General features: G+C 41.4%; 1 protein-coding gene across 6 annotated transcripts in view; it reads left to right on the forward strand.

Annotated features, from left to right (window-relative positions):
- Positions 1-14,040, forward strand: part of MCCC2 (methylcrotonoyl-CoA carboxylase 2) — an 82,664-nt gene extending 68,624 nt beyond the window's left edge. For 3 of the 6 annotated variants that reach the window (XM_030566597.1, XM_030566598.1, XM_030566599.1), the window contains 2 exons: positions 3,316-3,401; positions 13,632-14,040. In XM_030566597.1, the coding sequence (XP_030422457.1) occupies positions 3,316-3,401; positions 13,632-13,749 (204 nt within the window). In that variant the 3' untranslated portion in view covers positions 13,750-14,040. Of the gene's footprint in view, positions 1-3,315; positions 3,402-13,631 lie in introns of those variants that run through there. The other 3 variants (XR_004000911.1, XR_004000910.1, XM_030566601.1) reach the window with 3 other exon arrangements.
- Positions 14,041-26,865: the final 12,825 nt, after the last annotated feature.

Below are 26,865 nucleotides of genomic sequence, written 5' to 3' on the forward strand. Positions count from 1 at the left end.
TTTTGAGCCGCACTAAGGGGGAAGGTGATAGAAGTTTATAAAATCATGACTGGTTTGGAGAAAGTAAATAAGGAAGTGTTATTTACTCCTTCTCATAACAAAAGGACTCGGGGTCACCAAATGAAATTAATAGGCAGCAGGTTTAAAACTAACAAAAGGAAGTATTTTTTCACACAACGCACAGTCAATCTGTGGAACTCCTTGCCAGAGGATGTTGTGAAGGCCAAGACTGTAACAGGGTTCAAAAGAGAACTAGATAAGTTCATGGAGGATAAGTCCATCAGTGGCTATTAGCCAGGATGGGCAGGGATGGTGTCCATAGCCTCTGTTTACCTGAAGCTGGGAATGGGAAACAGAGGATGGATCACTTGATGATTTCCTGTTCTGTTCATTCCCTCTGAGGCACCTGGCATTGGCCACTGTCAGAAGACAGGATACTGGGCTAGATGGACCTTTGGTTTGACCCAGTATGGCCATTCTTCTGTTCTTACACACAGCTCTTCTTCAGGTCTGGGAAAGGTACAAGCATCACAGCTACAGGAAAGGGGGAACCAATTCTTTAGCATATGTAGTTAGCACATATTCTAAGGAGCTATTCAAGGTAGAGTGGCCTATTAATGCCTCTACAGTCATAGGACACACTCGAGGAAAAAAATCCAAGACTGTTACCTGGAAATCGTGCAAGAAATCCAGACAACTGTGACTTCACCCCACCCCCAGTGACAGCCATCCAACACAAAAATAAATAGTGGAACCAATTGCAACTACTCCACAACCCGCAGATCACCAACTCTGGGAGAAACTATGGCACCGTACCCAACACATGGACACTACACAACACCTAAACTTCATCAGTTTATTAAGACTACCACTCACTGGAGCTGAATTATCTCTACTCTCTAAGGGACTGTACTTTTGCCCCACTACAGAACCTGATATCCTACTAACGTGGAGAACTAGAAGAATTCTTCCACTGCATCTGCCTCAAATAACTCTTTCACGATAGTGACGACACCACTCTCAATTACCACATCCCTTCCGACAATCATAAGAAAAAAGAATCATCTGACTGGACACTACAGAGCAGATGAAACCACACTCTTGATCACTGCATTAATTGTTTCAGGAAAAAAAATTGACTGTGAAATCCTTAATAAACATAATCTTTCCATTGCCGAGAGGCTAACCATTCAATCTCTGAAATCTAACTACCAGATAGTGATCAAACTAGCAGACGAAGGGGATGCCATTGTAGTCTTCAACCATGATGCTGCGTTAATTAGGCCAACCAACAACTGTCTGAAATCACCTACTGTAAAGAACTCAGAGAAGACCCTGCACCACAATTTACCCAGCAACTTAAGGATATCATCAAATCCTTCTCCAAACAGCTCCAGGAGAAACTCTGTTAACTCATCACCCATGAACCTACCCCATGGACCTTCTACATGCTTCCCAAGATACACAGACCAGGATACCCGGGCAGACCCATTGTATCTGGCCACGGCACTCTTACTGAAGGAATATTGGGATTCTTATAAACCATCCTTAAACTAACCACCACCTAAAGGGCCAGCTTCCTCCAGGATACAAATGACTTCCTCCGCGAACTCTGCAACATTAGCAGCTTCCCTCAGAACATCATCCTTTCCACCATAGATGTCACTTCCCTATACACCACCATCTCTCAGAATGACGGTATAGCTGCCTGCCTCAAATATTTGCAAGACAATGGACAACCCTCAGGTATCCACCCCAAACACATATCCAAACTCATCCATTTCATCCTTACCCATCACAGTTTTATGTTCAATAGCAAACACTTTCTCCAAACCATGGGAACAGCCATGGGTACTAGGATGGCTTTCCAATATCCCACCCTCTTCATGGGCCACTTTGAAGAAGAATTTCTTGACAAATGCACCATGAAACAAATGATATACCTGAGATACAAAAACGATATTTTCATCCTCTGGTCAGACGTTTAAACTCCCCCTTAGATTTCCACCACAACTTCTTCAACCACCACTCATCCATTAAACACTCTCTGGGACTCTCCCACACTAGTACAAACTTTCTGGACACCACAATCAGCTTCAGCAATGAAACCCTACAGGCAATCGTATACAGGAAGCCCACAGATCACCACATCTGGCTTCATATATCTAGTAACCACCCCAAACACACCAAGAAATCTGTTATGTACAGCCAGGCACTCAGATATCACAGAATATGCTTTGAGGAGAAAGTTTGGGATATACACCTTAACACATTTAAAACTGCCTTCACCAAACAAGGACACTCCACTGGAAAAGTAGATCACATCATGGAATGGGCCACCCAAATAGCCCAGGAGAGGCGTGCTTCAATACTGAAATAGAACTCCTTCCAACCTCCAACCCATAGTTGTCACTTCTCACCCCATACTGTAACTCATATGGGTATCATCAAACTACAACCCGTATTCAATGGGGACCACATCCTGAAAGAAATCTTTCTTGAACCCCCACTTCAAACAGCCCCCCAGTTTCTCCAAGCTCGTAATCAGATGTAAGCTCCCCACAGACTAGGACATACCAACTCAAAGCGTCACCAAACCTGGCCAGAACAACAGAAGAAAAACCTGTAGACATATTTCCATTGCTACAATGATCATTACCCCCCCCCACCTCTCAAGATCCATAGATCCTACACATGCCAATTACAATATGTGATATACCTAAATGCCACAATATCAACTATGTGGTTAAGTGAGTCAGTCACTCTGCTCTCTAATGAACTCACACAGGAAAATGATAAAAAACAAAAACACCCTATCACCTGTGGGTGAACACTTTTTTCACAAAGTGATCATTCTATACCTTATCTATCCATTCTCATCCTCAAAGGAAACCTGCACAACACTTTCAAAAGATGAGCCTGGGAGCTTAAATTCATGACTTCGTTAGATTCTCTGAAAATCATGGACTGAACAGAGACACTGGATTTATGACTTATTACAACAATCTGTAACCCACTAACCCCCTTTTTTTGTATATGCTTTTTACTTTTGCTAAACAGTCTGTTCCATCTCACGTTTGGCTGTGATGCTCTGAGTAACTTTCCCAGAACTGAAGAAGAGCCGAGTGTGGTTCGAAAGCTTGCCTCTCTCACCAACAGTAGTTGGCCCAATAAAAGACCTTGTTTCTGGAGATAGTCTAGCAAGTCACTTCTTGGCTGTTGTTTAAGGTGGGGATCTGATGTCATTGTGTAAGTAGGTATTTTGAAGAATTTCTTATGTAGACAGTGTTCAGTTACTTGCTTTATTCCTTACAGTTATCTGAGGCAGATGAAGCAGCTTTGAAGGAGCCAATCATTAGGAGGTTTGAAGAGGAGGGAAACCCTTATTATTCCAGTGCAAGGTAAAATATAAATGACTATTCCCAGAACTTGATGATATAACCAGAATGTGTTAACACCTTTTAGATCTTAATGCTGAACAACAGACCAGTTACACACAGTTTAAAACAATCTGAAGCAAGGGTTTTGTTCAGTGTCCACAGGTACTATGCAATCCAAACCATGGTTACATCTTGTCTCTGACAGCAGCCAGTACCTGATGCTTTAAAGGAAGGCGTATGTTTCCAGAATGCACAAGTTAGTTGTGTACTGATATGTAGGTGGGGCTGTGGTGGAGAGGGAGATTCTTTACAGATTCCTGCAGATGGTCATAGTACCCTATGAAGCATGACATTTGTTTTCTTATGTCGTTGTAGCTTGTAGAGCTATAAACATCAAAGATGGTAAACTTACCCACTTTTTTTTGTGTCCAGTTTTGTATTGGTGTATATCTGACCTTCCACGGGTTATTAGTGCACTGGATAAAGGGATGTTGCTTTATTAATTCAAAGTTAAATACCTTTTAAGTCAAGTGCCCTTACAGGCTACATTATCATAGTCTTTGCAACCTTCCTTTTCATGTAAACCTCAGCATGCTACTATTTGTCCTTCTTGGGTTCTTTTTAATTCCGTTTTATAGCTTTCTTGAGGTAAGGAGATCAAGTATATGGGCACGCTATTCTGGAGTAGGGCACATACCATTAAAATACAAATAATGTGTTCTCTTTTCCTTTTACAGTGAGCATATATACAGTAATCTTGTGAAATTTTTTACACTTCTCTCCACTTCTAACCCCATATTTAGCATCTGGATAATGACTGATACTTCTTTTTTGATGTTACCAAATTCTTTACTGATGCCACCACAAAAATTTTATGCATGTGTTGATCTGTTGCATTTATTATTGTAAATCATTTTTGTTGCCCTTTCATGCCTCTCATCACTCAGGTCTGTTCAAAATGCTGACAGGAAAATCATCTTCTGATCACATCAGTCCTCCCATGAATCCTTCTAAAGGGTTCCTTACCCTTATGCTATCAAATTCAAGTTCTTTGTCTTTACTTACAAAATACTGCATCATTTTTCCTTATATCTCTGACTATGTCTACACTACAGATGCTGCAGTGGCACAACTATGGCATTGGAGCTTAGCTTTTTAACACCACAGCATAGACACTTGCTATAGTGATGTAGGGTTATTTTTCCGTCATTATAGGTAATCCACTCTTCTGAGAGGCGGTAGTTAAGTCAATGGAAGACTGGGTGTTAGGCAGACCAAATATGTCACACAGGGCACAAAATTTTTCACAGTTGTGAGTGATGTAGCTAGGTCAATCAAATTTTTAGGTGTAGACCAGGCCTCTGTTTCTATTTCCACTACTCCTAACCATTCCTTACACCCATCTCTCTTTCTTTCTTTTGCTATATGGTACCGTTGTAGTTTCTTCCCTGGCTTGCCTTATCTCTCATCATGCTGCCTGCTTCTCCTTGTTCTCAATTTCACTAATGGCAATGTACACAGCTTATAAAAAGAATTGCACCACAGTTAACGGCCAGCATTATTCCAAAATCTAATTGTCTATTCCTTAAGTCTTACAAGTTCTGATTAACAAGCTAGCTGTAGTGGGCCTATATTATGACCCCTGCTGTCTTCCTTCAAATCTCTCCTTAAAACTCAAATAATTTGCTCCTACCCTTTTCTCACCAGTGATTCCTACACCCTACCTTAAGTGAACTGTTGTCCACTATATAAATTATTTTTAATGGCAATGACCCCAAGTATTATATTTACTTTCATCTTTTTCTTATGGTAGTAAATAAATGATTACATTTGAATAAAGATATAGACTATGCTAAAAGTTAGCAAGAAGTTTCTCTTTTGGTAAATCCACAGAGTGTGCTTAGAATTCTTTAATTCCAGACACACACTGTCAGCAGGGGTAAATTTGCATTGTTACAATTGTAAATGTGATCAGTTTAACCACTTTAATAAAAGTATGTTAACAGATGTTTGTAAGCATTAAGCTCCTATATTTAAGCAGTCTCTATCCATATGTCAACTCCTAGTAATTATGTAGACACAAAGCAATCTGTTTTGTTTGTTTTTTTTACTCTCAGGTTAGGGTATTATTTATGAAGTCATAAGCTATTACTAATGTGTATTGATTGGTGACATGATGGCTTGCACGCTTCATCTATTTTTTAGCAAATTGAAGTTTTGTAAGATTTGCTCTGAGTGTCAATAGAGAGTGTGGACCAGATCCTCAGCTGGTGTAAATCAGTGTGGTTCCATTAAATCAGTAGAGCTAGTTTGGTTTTGTACCAGTTGAGGATCTGTACCTATGTCACTCTTGCAAAGCCTCGGATTTATCCCTCAGGCAGAGAGAAGAATTATAGTAAGGGTTTTAATTTTTTATGATTGGATTGTAAGAAGAAGAATTTTTCACTGAACTAATTACATTAAAAAATTACAGTCAGGGTATTTGTATTTAGACCAAAGCCTTAATCTCCTGGAGGAGAAAATGAACTCTTTGATTTTGTTAATATCCACAGGAATATCATTCATAATCTCTTTGTACTGAGGACTGAAAAATTGTTGGATTTATTAGGCATGCAACATGTGTACAGTTGTGATGTAAAAAACAATTCACAGCTCATTGTTAATATTTAGAGCAGTAGTTACATGTAAGGAGAGAGATTTAAATATTAGCCTAGGGCCCACACTTTTTAAAAATGGGTGTTTGCATTCTCAAGGGTCAAGTGATTTTTGGGTGCCTAGCTTGCGACATCTTAAAGTGTGCTCAGCAGTTTCTGAAAGTCAGGCTCCTGCAACTTGGGTTACTTAAAATAGTTAGTCATGTTGAAAAATTTAGGCCCCAAACCCATATTTGGATACCTAAATAAGTGGTCTAATTTCAGTGGAAGACACTTTCAGGCCAGACACTTGTCTTATTTTATGACTGTGAAGCTCCTAGCTCATTTTGGGACAGTATTTTATTAACAAACAAACAATCTGCCCTCCCTTGACTGAAGAATTAGGTGAAGATTTTTTTTTAAAGGACGCCTAAAGTTAGGTTCCTTGTCTGGCCTGAAGACCTTACAGTCTAAGGGCAGGCCTACACTTAAAACGCTGCATCAGCATAGCTGCACTACTGTAGCGCTTAAGTGAAGACGCTCCTACATTGATGGGAGAGCTTCTCCTGTCAGTGTAATTTTAATCTCTTCCATGAGAGACGGTAGCTATGTCGATGGAAGAAGCTCTCATAGACTCATAGACTCATAGACTCATAGGTCAGAAGGGACCAATCTGATCATCTAGTCTGACCTCCTGCACAAGGCAGGCCACAGAACCCCTCCACCAACATAGTGTTGTCTACGCCGGAGGTTAGGTCAGTATAACAATGTTGCTCAGGGATGTGGATTTTTCACACTCCTGAGTGACGTAGTTCTACCGATGTAAGTCTGTAGTGCAGACCTGGTCTAAGACCGTGAGTATACTGGTCTGGGAGCCCTCAGTTCCCACCTATTCTTTTTTTCCTGGGGAAAGAATTGTGCACCTTAATAGGGTTGTCTTCTGACTGTGCCCAGTATTCATACCTGCCCCACCAATCATGTCATTGTATGCCTACTTCCTTCATACACTTCATTTTCCTCAGTAAGATCTCAGAGTTTGGAATACTGGATTAAGACACTAAGCTTTACACTACTATTTTTGCAGTTTGGTGGCCTAGTCCAGTCACCAATGATATCAAGTATTATTTACTTCTGAGGGAATTCTGTGCCAAAAAATTAAAAGTTCTGTGCACAGTATTTTAAAATTCTGCAAGTTTTATTTGTCAATAAATAAATGCAGAGGTTCCAGCATGGCAGTGGGATCACAGGCCACTGGCTGCATGAAGGTGGGAGATCACCCTGCAGTCCCTCCTATCCCTGGAACACGGACTCAGTGGTGAGGGTGCACACGACCCTGACACAGCACAACGGCTGGGCCTGCCCCAGAACTACCCTGGGCCCCTGCCCCTCTGCGCCAGGTGCACCAGGAGTGGGGCAGGCAGGCTCAACCAGGCAGGATCCAAGTGTGGAGGGGCTCAGTGTGCAGGAATCAAGGTGTGGGGTGAGAGGGTTCTGTGAGAGACAATCTGGGTGCAGGCAGCTCAGTGAGGGGTCTAGGCATGAAGGGATCTGGATGCACAGAGGCTCATTTGGGGGGGTTCAAGGTGGAGGGGCAGTAGGACTCTACAGGGGCATCCAGGTGAAGGTGGTTGGTTGGAGCTCAGCAGGGGGTCTGGGTGGGGGGAGTCTCAGTGGGGGGTTCTCGGTGCTGGGGGAGTGGGGCTTAGGGAGTGGGAGTCTGCAGCTAGTTGCAGGTCAGTGGGGTGGGTGGGGTCTGGATGTGAGGGCTCAGGGGGATGGGGCTTGTCAGAGTGGGGGTTTGAGTGCAGGGAGCTCAGTGGGGGGTGGTCTGGGTGCAGAGGTTGGGATCCAGAGGCAGGAAGTCTTATTGCAGGGAGGATCCAGCTGTGCAGGGGTTGAGGTTCAGTGGGGTTGGGTTCGGGTATGGAGGGCTGAGAGGGGGTCTGGGTATACTGGGTGAGGTTTGGCAGGGGGTCCAGATATGGGAGGTCCAGATACATGGGGATTGGGCAGATGAGGGAGCAACTCCTCCTACACTGACCCTTCCCCCTGTGGCTGAGGAGAGATAGGGGCAGGAAGCAGGGGAGGATGCTGAACTTCCTTCAGCCGGGGGGAGGTTTCTGGGGGTGGGTCTGACACAGCCCTATTTATTTGCAGGGGAAGAGGAAGCCCTGTCCTCTCCCTCTTCCAGCTCTGCTGGGACTAGCGGCTGATCCCAGCGCTGGGTAGGAGCCACTGGCTGGGGTGTTCCCAGCCCTGCGGTGATTTACCCCTCCGCTGACTGCTCCAGGTGCCTGAAATGATATGCTGCTAGGGAGGGATGCATGACCGCTCTTGCAGCTTGCCTTTGCTTCCCTGTCATACAATCCTTTTTCTGCAGGGAAGCAAAGAAATCTGCAGAGGACATGAATTCTGCATATGTGCAGTGGCGCAGAATTCCCCCAGGAGTAATTATTACAAGCACTGCAGAAATTGACATTTCCCCTGCATGAAGTATGGGCTAGAGACACTTTGCTTCCAGTAGCTAACAAATTTGCATGCAGGCATAACAATATGTTTACTGAATCTCACATGCTGCAGTATACGAAGGAAAAGTAACCCTCAGTGCAATGGTCAGTTTTTTGGGAGGAGATAATTCCTTCCTGATTCCAAACATGGCAATCAGTCTTGCCACGTGGGTAGTCAAGTGAGAATCAACCCAGCCAAGTGCTGGGCATCAGGTCATGAAATTAAAACTGGATTCTGCCAAACCTGGCAGTGTCTTGTGCTAATCAGACCAACAAGATGCCTCCAGTAAGGGGAGCAGGGGATTGTAGGTGGAGATAATGTCTGAATTCATTCTGATCACTGCATGAGACAGGCAGTGTTTGAATCTACCGTGCACTGTCCTGTTGGTAAATGTGTATGAAGTTATATAGTCTCTGCCCATGCTTTTGGGTCCTGATTCAAAGCCCGCTGAAGTCAGAGGGATGCATTCAATTGACCTCTGTGGGCTTTGAGGCCCTTGAGCAATAAATTTGAAAGTAAAGAAGAAAAATGCTTGTATGGTCTTAAAATGGAAGCATATTTCCCTATTTGCTTTGTGTATGCAATTTTGCTTATAAATTATAATTTGTTATTTTCAGGATGTCAATATACTTTCCCTTAGTTGTCTTTTCTAATCAAATTTTAATCAATTGTCTGAACAGAACCTTTCACTCTGAACAGTCTTAATTAACGAGAGTCGTTAGCCAGCTCCCCTTTTAATGAACTATATTAATCTGCTTACAGATTTCCAAATGGAGTTTAATCAGTTTATATTGTAACAAATTACATGGGCCATTTTCTTTTCTAGTCTGTTTCTTTCTTTTATTCAGAATCCCTGTTCTGAATATTTTATGAACATAGATGTGATTTATGTTCTAGCATTGAGTTTTTAATAAATGTTTAATGTTATGTCCCAATACAGAAGACAGTTTTCTTTAAACAAAGAAAAGCAGAAGATAGTGGTGACCTTCAAAGCAATCTTTACCTTATACAGTGTAAAATCTTTGAGGTTGTCAATAAAAGCTAGTTTGTCATTACAAAAAACAAGTATTCTATTAAAAAAAAGATGCGTAAGGTTTTGAAAGGTCTTTATTAGAGCAATAGCCTTTTGTAAGGCTGGACTTCTGAGGTTAATTGCTTTGAGCCAGCAACACTTTCTTAATATAACTTATCCCACAAAAATATAGTTACATTAAACCTCTTTAATGGATTTGAAATATTTCATTCAATTTTGATAGTTTTACTAAAAGAGATTGAAAAATCATTGCACCAAACAGTGAGGTACATCTCAATACTGCAGGACCTTTCCAGAAGGACCGAACAAACATGTAACTATCAGAAAACTGAAATGAAATCACACTTGGAACAAAGAGAAATCACTATAAATAGTTAATTTTTATTATCCTTTTAAGATTATGAAGATCAGGGTGACTGAGGGTTTGATCTCATGAAACTATTTCACTGAGATATCCCAATGATTATCCCACTGTGCCAAGAAATTAAGCTGATCAAAGCTAAATCAGGTTCTAATGGGTAATAAAAATAATCAATAAAAATAATGATAGCTCAGTGGTTTGAGCATTGGTCTGCTAAACCCAGGGTTGTGAGTTCAATCCTTGAGGGGGCCATTTAGGGATCTGGGGCAAAAATCTGCCTGGGGATTGGTCCTGCTTTGAGCAGGGGGTTGGACTAGATGATCTCCTGAGGTCCCTTCCAACCCTGATATTCTGTGATTCTATTAATGCATTTTTATGTGAAATTTGTAGTGAAAACTGCTGAAGTGTTCTTGGTAACATGTATTCTCTGATGTTACAAAATGTTGGCCATGTGTATCTTAGATTGATCTCATTGACATTTTCTTAAACTGGGGTTTTATTCATAGATATGGGACACACTCATTATTCCTGAAGCGTTTAAGGCCTGACATAACTTCCATTAAAGTTAATAGAAACACTAGTGCTATTGACTTCAATGCAAGTTAGATTGGTCCTCTTGCTCTTCTGAACTCAAGAGTTTTCTAATTATACTTTTGTTTTGTGTTTCACTGCTGTGACTTAAGGAGCAAAAGCACCTAATTTAAGCACTTAATTTTTAAATGTAATATTGTTGTTAAAATACACCAAAAGGTTGTAATTGATGAATGATTATTATTAAAAGCCCCAATTTAGAAAAGCACTTAATCACATACTTAGCTCAAAGCATGTGCTTACACTCTATCAAATTTAGTAGGACATAAATACGTGCTGAAGTGCTTTCCTGAGTAGGGATGCTTTTCTGAATCACATCCTAAGTGCTGACAACATGACAACAAGCACAGACAGTGTGTCGCTATCCTGCAACAGGATCTGGTACTGTGACTCCATGTGGGCATAAGCGTGCCTGCTAGCAGCTCTCATTGGGAGATAGGAGCCAGAGGGTACATCTACATGGCAAAAAAACCCAACCAAACAAAAATGCCAGGGAAACTAGTCTCCGGCCTGGTCTACACTACGAGTTTATTTTGAATTTAGCAGCGTTAAAGTGAATTAACGCTGCACCCATCCACACAACGAAGCCCTTTATTTCGATATAAAGGTCTCTTAATATCGATATCTGTACTCCTCCCCGACGAGGGGAGTAGCGCTGAAATCAGTATTGCCATTTTGGATTAGGGTTAGTGTGGCCACAATGCGATGGTATTGGCCTCCGGGAGCTATCCCACAGTGCACCATTGTGACCGTTCTGGACAGAAATCTGAACTCAGATGCACTGGCCAAGTAGACAGGAAAAGCCCTGCGAACTTTTGAATTTCATTTCTTCTTTGCCCAGTGTGGAGTGCTGATCAGCACTGGTGACCATGCAGTCCCAGAATCAAAAAAGAGCTCCAGCATGGACTGTACGGGAAATACTGAATCTGATAACTGTATGGGGAGATGAATCTGTTCGATCAGAACTCCGTTCCAAAAGACGAAATGCCAAAACATTTGAAAAAAATCTCCAAGGCCATGATGGACAGAGGCCACAACAGGGATTCAACGCAGGGCTGCGTGAAACGTAAGGAGCTGAGACAAGCGTACCAGAAAGCCAAAGAATCAAATGGACGCTCACAGAGGGAGGGGCGACTGACGACTGTAGCTATCCCACAGTTTCCGCACTCTCTGAAAACCATTTGAATTCTTGGCTGAGCTCCCAAAGCCTGAAGGGTCAAAAACATTGTCGCGGGTGGTTCAGGGTATATGTCGTCTGTTTTTGACCCTCAGAGCCCAGGTCAACTGACTCAGGCTAAAAAGAGCAATGTAAATATTACTGCTCTGGCTGAGGGCTAGGGTCGGACACCCTGCTTCCCTCTCCAGATTTCAGAACCTGGGCTCCTCCCTAAGGGGCTATTTTTAGTCCCTTAGCATGAGCCCTGTGAGCCCAAATCAGGTGACCTGGGTTCTTAGACTTGCTGTCATGTAGATGTACCCATAGAGACAAACAGAGAGCGGACAGGATTCAGACTGGAAAATCCAGAGAAGAGAAAATAGGTTTGTTGAGTTTTTATATTTGTTGGTTTTAATATAGTTTGTTTCTTGGGATTATCCTAGAAGTGAGTTTCTGGATATCCTGTTTTGTGTGTACCCAAGTTGTAAAAGAGAAAATGTAATTAGGTATTTTAAAAATTATTTGCTGTGATTTGGTGAAAGTGACGCTAACAACAAATGCTAAACTAAAACAAATTTACAAAATTGTTGCAAACTTCTGTTGGTGACTAAGACTCATGAATACTTATTTACATACACTATGCAGTTCTCTTTATTCTCTTTAGTATTGAGATAAATGTACTAAATGTTTTGTTTCCTGTGTAATTTGATTTTTTAAAACTAATCCTCAAACAATGTAAAATTGACAACTTGAAATTTTAGCCAGAAGGGAAGAATATTTTTGTTCTTGATTAAAAATTCAGTGTTGGCTACCCATTGCTTTAAAACAACATGAAAGGATCATCACTTTCAAAAACTAATTTACCAAAAGCAGAGCAGTAATTTTAAAGACACAGAATAAAATTGTCAGATATGACAACAATGTAATAATCTTAGAAAAGATTGCAAAATAAGTTGTTCTCTTTGGGCATGGGGAAAGGAATCTTTTTTAAAAAAAAAAAGATATTTCATGTTGTGTTGCAGTCCCTCAGCTGGTTAAAATTCACATTGATTTAAATGGGACTTTAACTGCAATAGGACTTCAGAATCTGATTCTAAACAAACTGCCTAGGGAAGGTAGCTGTACAGCATATACAATTTTTAGGACTTCTGGAATTTTTGCTGTGGAGTTCATTTGAAACGGGATGGAAGTCTTTTGACACTGACCATGCAAACAGTCCCATGTGTGCTTAACTTCATTGGGCTGCTTGCATACTTAATATTAAGCAGGTGCAGAAGTGTCTGTCAATTGGAGGGTTAGTTGTTTGGAATTCAGAGGGGTTTTTTTGTTACTGTGGCATAAGTTTATGAATTCATTGCTTTCAGGGACTTCACTGTGACACAGATTAATTTACAACTGTTTAGAAATAGACTTCAATAAAGAAGATTAGTGAAATAATTGTTGGCAGTCCATAAAAAAAAATACTCTAGCACTTTAAATCTTTGTGCTTTCATAACTTAACATCTTGAGTTGACAGCTAAAATAAGCCAAATAACGTTTATTAATGATGTTAATTTACTTTTTAGAATATAGTTACCAACAGGATGGGGAGCCATTTTCATGACATTGAGATCTTTTCCATTTATTTCTCATGACATATTTTCTCTTGAATTTAAGATGCCATTTTCATACTGAAAAAATAGTCTGAATAATCCCAGTTAAAGTAGGTAGAGATTATTCTAGTCATTTATTTAGAACTGTATAGTTAAATCTAGAAGAAAAATTATACAAATAATGAGAAAGCAGGCACAAAATTTTGCTTTGTTGTATCAGAGTAAATACGAAGTAGCTCAATTGTCTTAAATCAGATTTGGCCCTTTTTTTATCCACTCCCTCCAATAGAAATATATATTTACTTCTGTGTGTCGGAAAGCCTATCTCCTGTAAACTGTTTATATAATTCTTCTTTTATTGTTTGGTCTAATTTCAGATTATGGGACGATGGAATTATTGACCCCGCTGATACAAGACTTGTTTTGGGTCTGAGTCTTAGCGCAGCACTAAATGCACCCACCAAAAGGACAGAATTTGGAGTTTTCAGGATGTGATCTAAATGACTTTTCAGAACACCCTTGTACATTTTTAATTAAGGTTAAAGATCAAATGTACACAGGTAATTCTGAGGAGTTCATACATTTAGAGTTTTAATATAACAATTTTCATACCATGCTTAAGTATATTTTTTTAATATCACCTGAGATCAATCCATACATCATTTCTGTAATACTGAATCTAGCAATTGGGTGAATAAATTGTAACTATCAGCATTAAGCTAGATCTGTTTGTCAGAGAATCATCGCTATAATCTCTTAACCATTAAAATTACATCCATGAAATGAGTTCTGTTTCTGGTGTTTCTCTGTGTTTGCTCCTTTTAAATCCACATTGTGGAAATTACTCTTGCAGTCAGACAAACCACCTCCCCTCCACTGCCACATATTCTGCTTTTCTGCAAAGAGAATTACAGTGAAGACAGCCAGTGGGCACAAGACAGCATGAAATTGTATATTGTGTACCTATTAATCATTGGCATTCTGGTCTTTCCCTGTTGTCTTTCCCCCCCAACATACATTACTTTTCTGTATTATCACCTGAAATTAAAACAATTAACAGTGAATCTGATGGATGCTAGCCAAGCTGCATTAAACTTGTTGGGAGAGCTAGCAAAGGCATATTGGTGTCAGAAGGTGTTGTTGATGCGCAGCACTTTTGAAAATTGGACCACTTTCTCAGGTGCCTAAGACCCCTCTGTGACGGCCATCTGGAAATGGGGGGTATCACTGAGTGCACCTGACCCTCCAGCCCGGGCTCCCTTTACACTGTATTGCTGACAAGCTCTCAAGCCCCTTCTAGCACACATACAAATAGGAACACACCCAGCTGCAGTTACATATCGACGCTGTGAGCAGCTCTGCATGGGAAGACTTCAGCGAAGGAATTTCCCAGTTACTCAGGTACGCCCCCCCTTTCTTCCCCCGAGGTGTAAACCCAAAATTATACTGTCTTGCACTGCACAGGGAACTGTAGAGTGTAAGCTCATGAAATTCATCCCCACTCTCAGTGTGGAGAGGCATATACACGGCTTTCTGCCCCAAGTTATGATTTCCACACACACTGGTTTTAGAGAAAGGAAAAATAAGTTTATTAGCTACAAAAGATAGATTTTAAGTGATTATAAGGGATCGCAAACAGATCAAAGCAGATTACCCAGCAAATAAACAAAACCACAATCTAAGCTTTTAACATACTAAAGAGATTGGCTATGAATAGCAGATCCTCACTCTGAGATGATACAAGCAGGCTGCAGATTCTTAAGCGGCAAGCTGTACTGGCTTACAGCTTAGAATCCCCCAGTGTTCCATTCACAGGCTAAAAATCCCTTAAACTTGAGTCCAGCACTTCTCGCAGTTCCCTCTTTGTTCCTCAGGTGTTTCCAGGAGTCTTTTTGGGTGGGGAGTCAGTGAAGAGCCACAATGATGTCACTCCCCTGCCTTATATAGCTTTTGCATATGGCAGGAACCCTTTGTTTCAAAGCTTGAGTCCCATGTCAGTCAGTGGAAAAGCACTGGTATCCCAAGATGGAGTCCAGCACCAGTTCCTTGTAGTCTCACAGTGGCCATGAGTCGGAGGCTATTTGTAGCATCCTCAGGAAGCCCACCCCCCTACATACACACGGTGGGCAATAAGCTTTTTCTAAGGCCTATCATTCTCCCTAATCGTTCATTAACTTTAATGGGCCCTTCCCAGCCAGCCAACCATCTAGACTGAGAGCATTTTGTCTAGTGGGTGTTCCTTATGTGTAAACACGTTTGTAATGCAGTTACATAGTCGATATTCCTGACTTCAGATACAAAAATGATACATGCATACAAATAGGATAATCATATTCAGTGATTCCAATGATATCTCACATGACCTGCATAAAATACATTATTATTGTTATATTCATTTAATATCTCCATGAAGAATATGGAATGCAGTGTCACACCCTCCCTGGCAGTGTGATCCTCCTGGGTCGTGGCTCCACATGGGCTCAGCAGTCTGCCCACATGGCTCACAATGCCAAATTTTAAGCACATGCTTAAATCTCATTGACTTTAATTGGTTTAAGCACATGAGTAAGTGCTTTGTTGAATCAGGGCTTAACATTTCAGTGTAATGTAATGCTTTGTTAGAGTTCTAGGGGTGACATTTTTGTGTATCTTTAATATAATGTAGCTTGCAGAGTCTGAATGTCAAGCATGGAAATTACTCTTTCCAGAGTTAGGGGTTGAAGATTGTGCCATGTGTCACTGAAGAAAGGTAATTTTTCCTTAGCTTGGTATTCTGAATGCCCAAACTTCAGGTAGATGAATGCCAAATTGGATGGCTAGTACTGCTACTCATGACTGGGGACCAAATACCTGCATAATTCAGCTACTCAAATGCTGATCCTATTTAGTCCCTACCCTGGCCTGTGGGGAGAAGAAACAACCAGGAGAGCATGCCAGTGCTGGCTTTCCCTGGCTTGTAGAGTAGAAGGGAGAAGTTCTCCTGGTCCCAGAAGAGTGAAGGAAAGAAATTGATCCAGCTACCTCTCATCTAGACTTCTTGGGGAATGAGAGAGCAAACTGAAACAGGCAGGTTGGAGAAGTGGTGGTTATTGAGTGGGACCTGAATATTGAATACACATAGCCCAACACTGGACCAAATATTAGGTCCCATGCATATCCCTGCTTTGCACAAAAGTCTAAGATTTTACCTGTGTCTGTAAGTGATCAGATATCAGTTCCTTCCAGTCCATAAGAAGTTGTTCACTCTGTGTCATTAAAAGGTTATTTCCATAGCTATGGATATATTCCCCTCAATGCCATACTAATGTGGACATTCTTAATATTGTATTTTGCCCGTTACATGTATAGTTATGAGGAATATTTTAAATTTTTGTAGTTAAAACTGCAATAGGGAAAAGAGCCGTATTTTGTTATTTATTCTTGTACTTGTTATTGCATAATAAAGTTTTATAACTAGGCTGGACCTGGTCTTTGCCCCAGGCGGCTTGCTTCTGAAAATATGGAGAGGGTATCCTTATACCCCTATGAAAATAGCAAGGCTGTGTATAAAATAAAGCCTAGCAAGCATGCTTGAAAACAAAAGTGAAGGTGAATATATATCACCAATAACTGCTCAAATAGCTACATTATTTCAGGCTTTCAGGCTCTTACCTGCTTTTTTACTATTTCTATCAGATGCTCTGTCTTTCAGCCACCTGATCTGGTAGACCAGTTATTTGAACAGCAGGAGATCACTTTGGCATAATATACTATGCATGGAAGTATACACACAGAGAAAATAGTAGTGAAATAATTCTGAGCAAGGAATAGTAATCAATAGTGCTGAGAGGTAGCTAATGAAAGTGGATACATTTATATGGATTCATTCCTCAGAGAATGTTCCCTTCCTCTAGCTTGTTATAATGTGAAGGAATAGTTATTTACTTTCGCTGCAGTATCTTCAGTCTAATATATGTGTAGCCGCAAGTCAAAACATGTCTGGATAAATGGGACTGTTCCGTTCTAACAAACCGTATCTCGTGAAACAAGCTCACTATAGAATTAACACAAGCTTTGGCAAGCCTCACCAACGTAGGTCTGTCGAGAGGAAGATACGAAGCAGAACCTAATTAAATAATTACATTAAATAATTTAATTAAACACTAATTAAATAATTATCATTTCCCCACTATGTGTGAAACTGCTTCTTAGATAATCTTTTCATATTAGCATCATGTAGTTTGTACATGGACATTTCCTACACACTGGATAGAACGTGAAAAAAATGATAGAAGAGCCACCGCAGAGTGCAGCCAAGCAGAGAGCTGCTGAAGTAACAGCTTATTCTACTTGGACCCACTGGCTGTGAAGCTTGGGATGCATCTTTCACACTATAACATCTGCTGATGATGTGGAGCATGTTTACACTGGGGGGCTGACCCATTTTATTTGTATGGTCATAATTTGCATTGAAATCAATGTAGCTGTTTGGGTATGAAAAGAACATGAGATCATGAAATTAAATGGTAAAGAAATAAGTAGTTTTGTAGGAGAGGTGACTGACAAAGATGACAGGCATTGTTTACCCGACAGCCATGTCTTGGGAGGATTTTTAGCTGATGGCAGCTTTAAAATGCAAGTGTAAAGACACAGGAGTCCAACCAGTAGAGGAAACTTAATGGGCGCACTGAAATATGATATCTCCTGGCTGCTCTAGCCTGATCCTTTCCTTCCTGTCAGTGCTGCCAACTTTTGGGAGCTGTGTGCTCATGCTGTGGGAGCGGTACACACCTTGTGCCACCATTGCCCCCAGAGTTTCCCTTTTCACTTCTATAACCTCTGGCTAAATCTATTTCTAAGTCTTTAAAACCTTAATTATGGCTGAGACACTGTACTTGTCATCCTGTCCCTTGGCACTCCATATATATAACTTTAATTCTTAGGTTCCTTGACACAAGACAATGAATTGATAGATCAGCCATGTAGTGTATTTGACACCCACTTTTGGTAATACTTTATGGCATCCAAAAGTGTACTAAGTAGAGCTGGTTGTAAACTTTTCAGCCAAACATCTTTTGACTCACAAATGCTAGTGTCAAAATCAAAACTTCGAAAATTGTGTTGATTTTGATGAAATTTCAGTTGGGGGAAAAATATTTAATTTTTTTGTTTCGAAATGGCTTTTCAAAATGAAATGCTTTTTAAAATATAAAATCAAGACAAGGTTTTGAAGAAAGTCACAGCTGGAATGTGCTGTTTCAATTTTATCAAAACAATGTTTTGACTGACCCCCCAAAAAAAACCCTCGGGATGTGATTTCATGAGAAATTTTGAATTTTGGGGGGTTTGTTCCATTTTGGATTCTGTCTCCTCCCCCCACAAAAAAATATGGAATTTCCCATGAAATTGAAAATCCACGTCCTGCCCCATCTCCAGTACCAGCTTCCTTAAGGAAACTGAGAAGTGGTCACTTACCCAAACTACTTAGTCTATGTTGAAAATGTCACAAGGGAGGACATTTAGTCCTGCCCAAAGAGCCTAAGTGGCTGTTTGGAAGTTTTAAGCAAGACTTAATCAGTGCATAGACTCCATGGTGGCTTTGTGCACAGGAGTGAATAGCAAATTTGTACGAGTCAGCTCTAAGAAGTCACTGGTTTTGTGGTTTTCCCCTCAGAATTTTTCTGATATGAAGCTTGTAACTTGTCTCTTCTGCTAAGAATATTTCAGATCTGTTGCTCATGCAGTTGAATTGGTATCTCTTATTAAAGAAGATGTTATCTTTCTCCTCTGGTTTCAATTAATTACTACTTCGAACAGAAGAACCCTCAATTTAAATTAAATTTCTTTTGGTTTTGTGGATTTCAGTGAAAGACCATCCATTTTACTGTGCTGGTTCAGAAAGCCAATAGCAGAGCATTTTATTTTAAAAGATTTGTTTAAATTGAAGTTTCTAGATTAATTTGCAAAGCATTTAAGCAAGTCCATTCCTGTTCAGCAAAACATTGAAGCATGTGCTTAAAGCTAAGTGTCTGCTTTCAGGGCTCTGATTCAGCAAATCACTTGAGCAGATGCTTAACTTGAATCTTTAAAACCTAATAATCTCAAAAACAAGTCCAGCTGTGTACATACTTCAAGCAAAAGAGCAGAATAATCCATGAATGCTTAAACCACACTGCTGAATAAATGCTGTGTTACTTTGAGTTCTGCTTTAGGAGATTCGGATTGCAGAGCAGAAATTTGCATTATTTTCTAACAGTAGAGGTTTATGAAAAGCTCACACAATGGGTAACTAGGAAATGGACTTTGTATCTAAATGCTGATAGTCATTAAATGTATTTCCTATTCAAATTTAATCTGCAATGAGTGTAGCATAAACGTGAGGATGTTTGCGTGACTTTGATGTTTCTGGAGATTAGTAATTGGTAACAAAAGGCTTGTTTATAGTCCATGCCTTCCTTATTGATTGAATGTAAAGTACATGGAGATAAGGAGGTTTGTGATGCTACAGCAGTCAACTGCATTTTTAGTGATAGGACTCATTAAGTCTTGATACAGTGCCAGAAACTGCTTACCATATTTATGGATTATGAAGAATTACATTTATGTTATTTTTGCCATGGGACTTCTGTTGCTCATGCATTTTTTATGCTAGTTGATTATTTTATTTGGTATTTTCCCTATATACATCCCCTTGAACTGTGCATACCACTCTTCAATTATTATTGCAGTAGATGTGCACAATGCACAAAAATAGCTGAGTATAAATCTAAACACAGCAATAGGTAACACTTTAATTATAGATTTAGGGCAAATCATAATCCTGAATGTGGAGAAATAAGAATTACAATTTCAATGTTTAAATTAAAGTGCAAATCCCTAACCTGAAAATAATGCAGGGCTTTTTTTTAAGGAAAAAAAAACAGCTGAGGTTTTGGGGTTTTGGCCACCTCTCTCTTTTGTATAAATCGCACCAAATATACGTTCTTATTTCAAAATACAGGTCAAGCTTTACTCTTAGATTGGTAACTAAAGGACAGGTCAAGTTCCACTGATCCCCTTTTGCATCTAAGTAAACTGATTTTCTGTTCTTCTGTATTATGGCTAGTTTGCCTCTCATCTTTCGTTTTACTTTATTAAGAGGTCCTCTAAAGTTTATCTGGATCATTGTTTCCCCTAAAATACTCCTCACAAAAGCAAATACATGAATGAAAGCAGTGGCATAATTATATACTAAAGTTGGGGGAGCAGAGAACCAGGAGTGAGAATGCATTAGTGCATCAGGGGGACAATTAGGATAGCAAAAATTGGAGTGGGGTGAGAAGAGACATGTTCCCTTCAGCCTCCCTCCTGTATGCTCACATGTATGATCCTGAATTTGCTATGAGTGGCTTACCCATCCTAGAAGCTGAAATCAATTGTATTAAAGAGACAAGGTGGGTGAGGTTATATCTTTTACTGAACCAACTTCGGTTGGTGAGAGAAAGACAAGTTGAGCAACACAGTTAAACCAACTTAATCCCTGGAGTAGACAGTGCTAGGTTGACGGGGGAATTCTCCCTCAACCTAGCTACTGACTCTTGGATAGGAGGAGTACATACACTGAAGGGAGAACCCCTCCCATCAGTATAGAGTAGTGTCTTCACTGAAGTACTACAGTGGTCCAGGTGCAGCATTGTAAATGTAGACAAGTCATGGGGGGAGATGTTGGGAGGGTTGTTAGTGTGTTATAGATTGTTGTCAGAAGCCATAAACCCAGTGACTCTATTCAGTCCATGATTTTCAGTGTCCAGAAAAGTTATGAATTTAAACTTCCAGGCTTGTCTTTGAAAGTGTTGTGCAGGTTTCCTTTGAGGATGAGGACTGATAGGTCAGATATAGAGCGATCGTTCAGTGGAAGATATTCACCCACAGGGTGTTTTTGTCTTTTATCATTTTTCTGTATGGGTTCATTCTAACGCACAGTGATTGTCTTGTTTGCCCACATAGTTGTTGTTGGGGCATTTAGTGCACTGGATGATAGGCTCATGTTGTGATAGGCATGTGTAGAACCCAGAGATTTTGAAAGGTGTGTTATGGGGGGTGTTGATTATTGTAGCAGTGAAGCTATGTCTTCAGGTTTTGCATCTATTGTTCTAGCTGGATATGGTGCTGCTTTGAGTTGGTGTGTCCTGGTCTGAGGGAAGCTTGCATCTGATGATGAGCTTGGAGAGGTTGGGAGTTGTTTGAAGGCCTGAAGTGGGGGTTCAGGAAAGAGTTCTTTCGGGATGGGGTTCCCATCGAGTATGGGTTGTAGATGTTTGATGATACCCCATGTAGGTTCCAGTGTGGGGTGGTAGGTGACAACTATGGGTGTGTGGTCAGAGGGGGGTTTTCTGTATTGAAGTAGGTTCTCTCATGGTATTTGGGTGACCTGTTCCTTGATGTGATTTACTTCTCTGGTGGAGTGTCCTTGTTTGATGAAGGTGGTTTTAAGCGTGTTAAAGTGTATATCCCAGACTTTCTTCTCTGAGCATGTTTTGTGGTATCCAAGGGCCTGGGAGAGATATCAAATTACTTAAATTGATTACTGGATCTTTGAAGGTAAGTGGGTGATCTGTGACTTTCTTGTACATAGTTGTCTGTGGGATTCCAATGGTGAAGATGATGTATAACCCACTAACCGTCCCCTACTTCCTCCTCCTCGCCCAATGACTGGAGAGGCGTTTATGGGCCGCTTCACCTTGAACGATCCCTTGAAATATGCGTTAATTACTTATGCTAAGCAATCTGTTTCACCTTGTATTTAATAGGTGCAACACATTGAGTACCTTTTCCAGTCCTGAAGAAGAGCTCTGGCTGCAAACCTCTCTCTCACTGACAGAAGTTGGCCCAATAAAAGACATTACCTCATTGCCCTTGTCTCTCTAATATCCTGGGATCAAATCAACTACAACAACATTGCGAATTTCAACTGTATTGCAGATTTCTCTTGGGAATGCGAATAGGTGCTGTATAAACACACATGTAGACATAGTCCCTGCTTCAAAGAGCAGGGGAAAACCAGACTCAAATTAATGTGGCAAGCAAACAAGAGCATGGGAGACAAGAAGGTAACAGTAACGAGATCATGCAGTTACATCAGCAAGCAATGTGTATGACTAATGGTTCTGAATCATTTAACTGACTTAAAATATATTATAAATTTCCAGTCAAACCATAACTCTCTGTGCTTCCTTTAATATTTGTCTCCCCATTTGGAAAATACAACCCTAGGCTTTGTGCCTCTTATTTTTCTATTGCATTTGCTTTCTCTCTTTTTGTAGGCTGTTCCTAACTGATGCCCTAGTCACCATTAGTTCCATTTTAAAATCTTTCTCCTGTCTACACTAGCCCTCCACTCCTGGGGTAGCTACCTCACAGGGGCCAGTGAGCAGAGGTGGTAAGTCTTTAACTGTGGCAGAAAGTCTATTAATAACAGAGTATACACTGATGGCACTGTAGTCTCAGGCTATGGAGATGCTGCTGAGGTTGCCCCTTACCCAACTCATTGACTTAGGCCATGTCTACACTACAAAATTATGTTGACCTTAGTTAAGTCGGCATACAGCCACTGCAGTTATTACATCCCTTGCAGTTATTACATCCCTTGTCCACACCATGCTCCTTGTGTAGGTGATGTGCATCCTCACCAGGAGTGCTTGTATCGATGCAGACAGCAGTGCACTGTGGGCAGCTAGTCCACTGTGCAACTTACCACCATTTAGTGTATGGTGTTTAAGGAAGTTTTAGTAATCCCTCATGGGGCTGAAACCAGCCACGCAGGGGTGACTGGTTCCATGGGTTCAATTACCCATAATGAAGGGTTCTCCATCCCACAATATTTTGTGCCTTTCAAAATCCCTGCCAACCCATGTGTCCTTCCAGCCATCTCTGACAGAAGCATGGATTCTGCATAGCTCTTCACTATAGTGATGAGCATTGTGAGAACATGGCACCTGATCCTGCAGTATTTACAGAGTTGCAAGAGAAGCCATGGGGAACATGACAATTCCTTGGAGGCCAGATGCCTGTGCTATATAAAGAGAAACAATTCAAGGCTGTTGGTGGCATTTCTGGAGCAGCTGCAGATAGTGGAGCCCGGTTCTCAGCCTGAGACACAAGCACTGACTGGTGGGATCTCATTGTCATGCAGGCTTGGGATGATGAGCAGTGGCTGCAGAACTTTCGGATGTGCAAGACCATATTCCTGGATCTGTATGCTGAACTCGCTCCAGCGCAGGGACAGTTGAGAAGGGAGAAGTGATTGCACTGTGGAAACTTGCAATGTCAGATTGCTACTGATCAGCCAGGAATCAATTTGGAGTTGGGAAATCGACTGCTGGGGTTGGTGTGATGCAAGTATATAGGGCCATTAATCACCTCCTGCTATACAGGACTGTGGCTCTGGGCAGTGTGCAGGACATAGTGGATGGTTTTGCAGCAATGGGCTTCTTGAATTGTGGCGGGATGATAGATGGCACGTGTATCCCTATTTTAGCACCAGACCTGCTCACTGCGGAGTAAATTAACAGAAACTGCTACTTTTCTATGTAATACAAGTGCTGGTGGATCACCGGAGATGCTTTACCAACATCAATGTGGGCTGATCAGGGTAGGTATAGAATGTGCACTTCTTTAAGAACACAAGATGTTCAGAAAGCTGCACGCAGGGATTTTATTTCACTGGCTGTCTGCTGATTGTGAATAGCCAGATTCCAGGACTATAAGAAGAGCTTAACGGCTCAGGAAGGCTTTGAAAGACCATTTTAATAGTGAGCCAGAGTAGTGTGTGTTGCTGTAGAGTGCTCTACCTGGCCTTGCTCTTTTTCAGACCAGTACGAACCTTGCAGTGACAGAGGGATGTGTGCATGTGTGAGGGGGAGAGAGAGAGAGAGAGAATGTAACATTGCCTATGCACCAATTAATATTGTCTGTGTATGCTGTTGTCATAGAACTTATAAAATGAAGTTATAGGAAACTGGTGGGTGTTAGACTTACTTAGCACCAGCCAGCATATGTTGTAAACTAATAAAGATGAATTATGTTTCAAAATATAAAATTTTATTCTCTAACTGTGGAAATAAAAAAAATTATAACAATATAATTTGATGAATTAAGAGAGAACATATGAAGTGGAAAGAACAGTTATTTCCATTTCAGATGCACATACACCAACCATGTCTTTCACAGGTAAGTGTATGGGCACTCAATGTCCCCTGGGGTAGAGTGGTTGGGGGTAATGCAACAGCCTCTGATGCCATTTGGAAGGTTGAGTGGGGTGGGGTGCAAGGAGGTTCTGATATGGAGTTCTCTATGGGCTGCAGAGGGAGGTGAGTCTAAGACTGTTGAACATACAGGTCCACCAGAGTCTGCAGCATCTCTGTTTGCTGTCCGAGAAGGGCAAGCATCTCCTGCTGCACATCCCTCTCCTTTGCTTGTGCCTTTCTCCTCTTCACTCTATCCTTGTCCATGCTGTCTGCAAGGGTGAACCTCCAAACCCTGTGCTAGTTCTCTGATGCAGCACTGGCTTGCAGGATCTCCTGGAACACATCATCCTGAGTCCTCATCTTTCTCCTCCTTATTTGTTTCAGGCATTCCACTGGTGTGGAGAGGGAGACCTTCAAAGCAACAATGCCAGCAGCTAATGATTCATCGAACAGAGGTCAGTGTATTCATGACAGAAATTGAAACTTAGGATACTGAACTCACTCCCCTTCATCCACACCAGTTGTAAGCTTGGGTGGTGTTGGGAAACTGAGGCGGGAATAGCTCACAGGCATGAGTGTATGTGTATAGGTCAAAGGAACTGAATAAAGACAGTTTTCTATGGGCAGTGGTGATTTCAGCTGATATCTCATGCCTGAGGGTGACAGAGACAGAGCTGCTGCTGTTGTCACAGTGCCTCCTGGGACCATATACTGCTAGCAGGTATACTCCAATGGTGCCGGCTGAAGTAATTGCTTAGTGGCATGGGAAAGTGTCGTACCATGGCAGAAGAAATAAGGCAGCCCTGCCTAGAAACCTTTGGCAGAAGATTGCAGACTACCTTCATGAAAGTTTCATTGAGATCTCTATGGAGGATTCATGGACATCCTGGTGCACATAAACTGCTGAAAAGCAGATAGGAACTGTACCTTTTGGTTGCTTCACTACTTCTTCTGGCACAAGTAAAAACAGTAATCAACAGATGTGACCTGCTACTTTGAGGTTTCTATCCTTGTAATTTAAAAGCAAGCTGCATCCTTCTCCAGCATCAGGCTCGCCCATGCTCAACTGTTGGGACTGACCACACTGCAGTGGGGTCAAAAACAGGCCCTGGCTCACTGCACATCTGGATGCTGTAGGCCACCTGTCCCAATACTCCTCCTCCTTCCTGTTCATGGTGCAGGGCCTGTGACTCAAGCTCCTCCAAAGTACCACGGGATTGTTAGGAGTGTGGTGAGGTCTCCGCAGCAGGTCTGCAGCTGTGCATCAGATTGATTGCTGGTCTCCTTTTCCTTCTGGTACACCTGCTGCAGCTCCTTGACTTTTAAGCAGCACTGCTGCTGGTGCCTCTTGTAACCTTTCTCCTCCATGCTCTGAGCAATCTGCTCGTAGATGTTGACATTTCTATGGCTGGATTGGAGCTGTGCCTGCACAGCCTCTTCTCCCTGCAGACTGAGGAGAACCAACACCCCTTGTGTACTACAGGTAACAGTGCTTCTTCAATGTGGAGTTGGCATGGTCATCTGGGCAGTTGCTAGGTGTGCTCCACAAGCTGGGAAATCAGGAAAAGAAACTTCAAAAATTTGCGAGGCACCCAAGGGGAGGAGTGGTTCCCTGGTCACTGGGCAATAGAGTTCCCAACAGTGACCAGAGAGGCCAGGGTGGGGGCATTGTGGGACACCTCCTGCATGCCAGTAGCAGTCCATTTAAGTAACTCTGTATCTACACTGACACTGCATTGAGCTAACTACTTGGACCTTAACTCTACACCATTGGGGGATTTGGTGGTGGTGTAGCAGGACATTTATGTCATCAAGAGTGAAATTTAAATGTAGACACATCCACAGTTAGGTTGACATAAGCTGCCTTGTGTGGACTTACCCATGTAGTGTAGACCAGGCCTTAGCTTTCCCATTCCAACCAACAATCAATGTCCCAACCCTACAAAACCCTCTTAGAAGCTATAACTGCTGATGTGCTAGTGCAGGGAATGCCCTCCCAGAAGTGATATAGGCAAGGTGCTAGCCATATTCTCGATCCTCATGTCTGCTGCGGAGCCCACAAGAAGTCAGCCAATTAATGAAGACTGTGTTGAGAGGCAGTCAGGGATAGAGGAAATTATTTATATATTAAAAACAAACAAAAAAAGGCAAATATCCTTTAAAATTGTAGCCTTCTCCCCTACCACACATGTACCATGTTGCTTCTTTTCTTAATGTGAGCTCCTTGTGGCAGAGCACATAGACTCATAGAATCATAGGACTGGAAGGGACCTTGCTAGGTCATCCAGTCCAGGCCCCAACACATGTCTGCCTAGGTGATCTTGGGACTTGTAGAAAAATGGAGCCCTGAGACTGACTGGGGCCTCTGGCCACTAATAGTATCTCACACACAAAACTACACTAAAAG

The sequence above is a fragment of the Gopherus evgoodei genome, chromosome 6 (assembly GCF_007399415.2).
Source record: "Gopherus evgoodei ecotype Sinaloan lineage chromosome 6, rGopEvg1_v1.p, whole genome shotgun sequence".
In the NCBI taxonomy this organism is placed as follows: domain Eukaryota; kingdom Metazoa; phylum Chordata; order Testudines; family Testudinidae; genus Gopherus; species Gopherus evgoodei.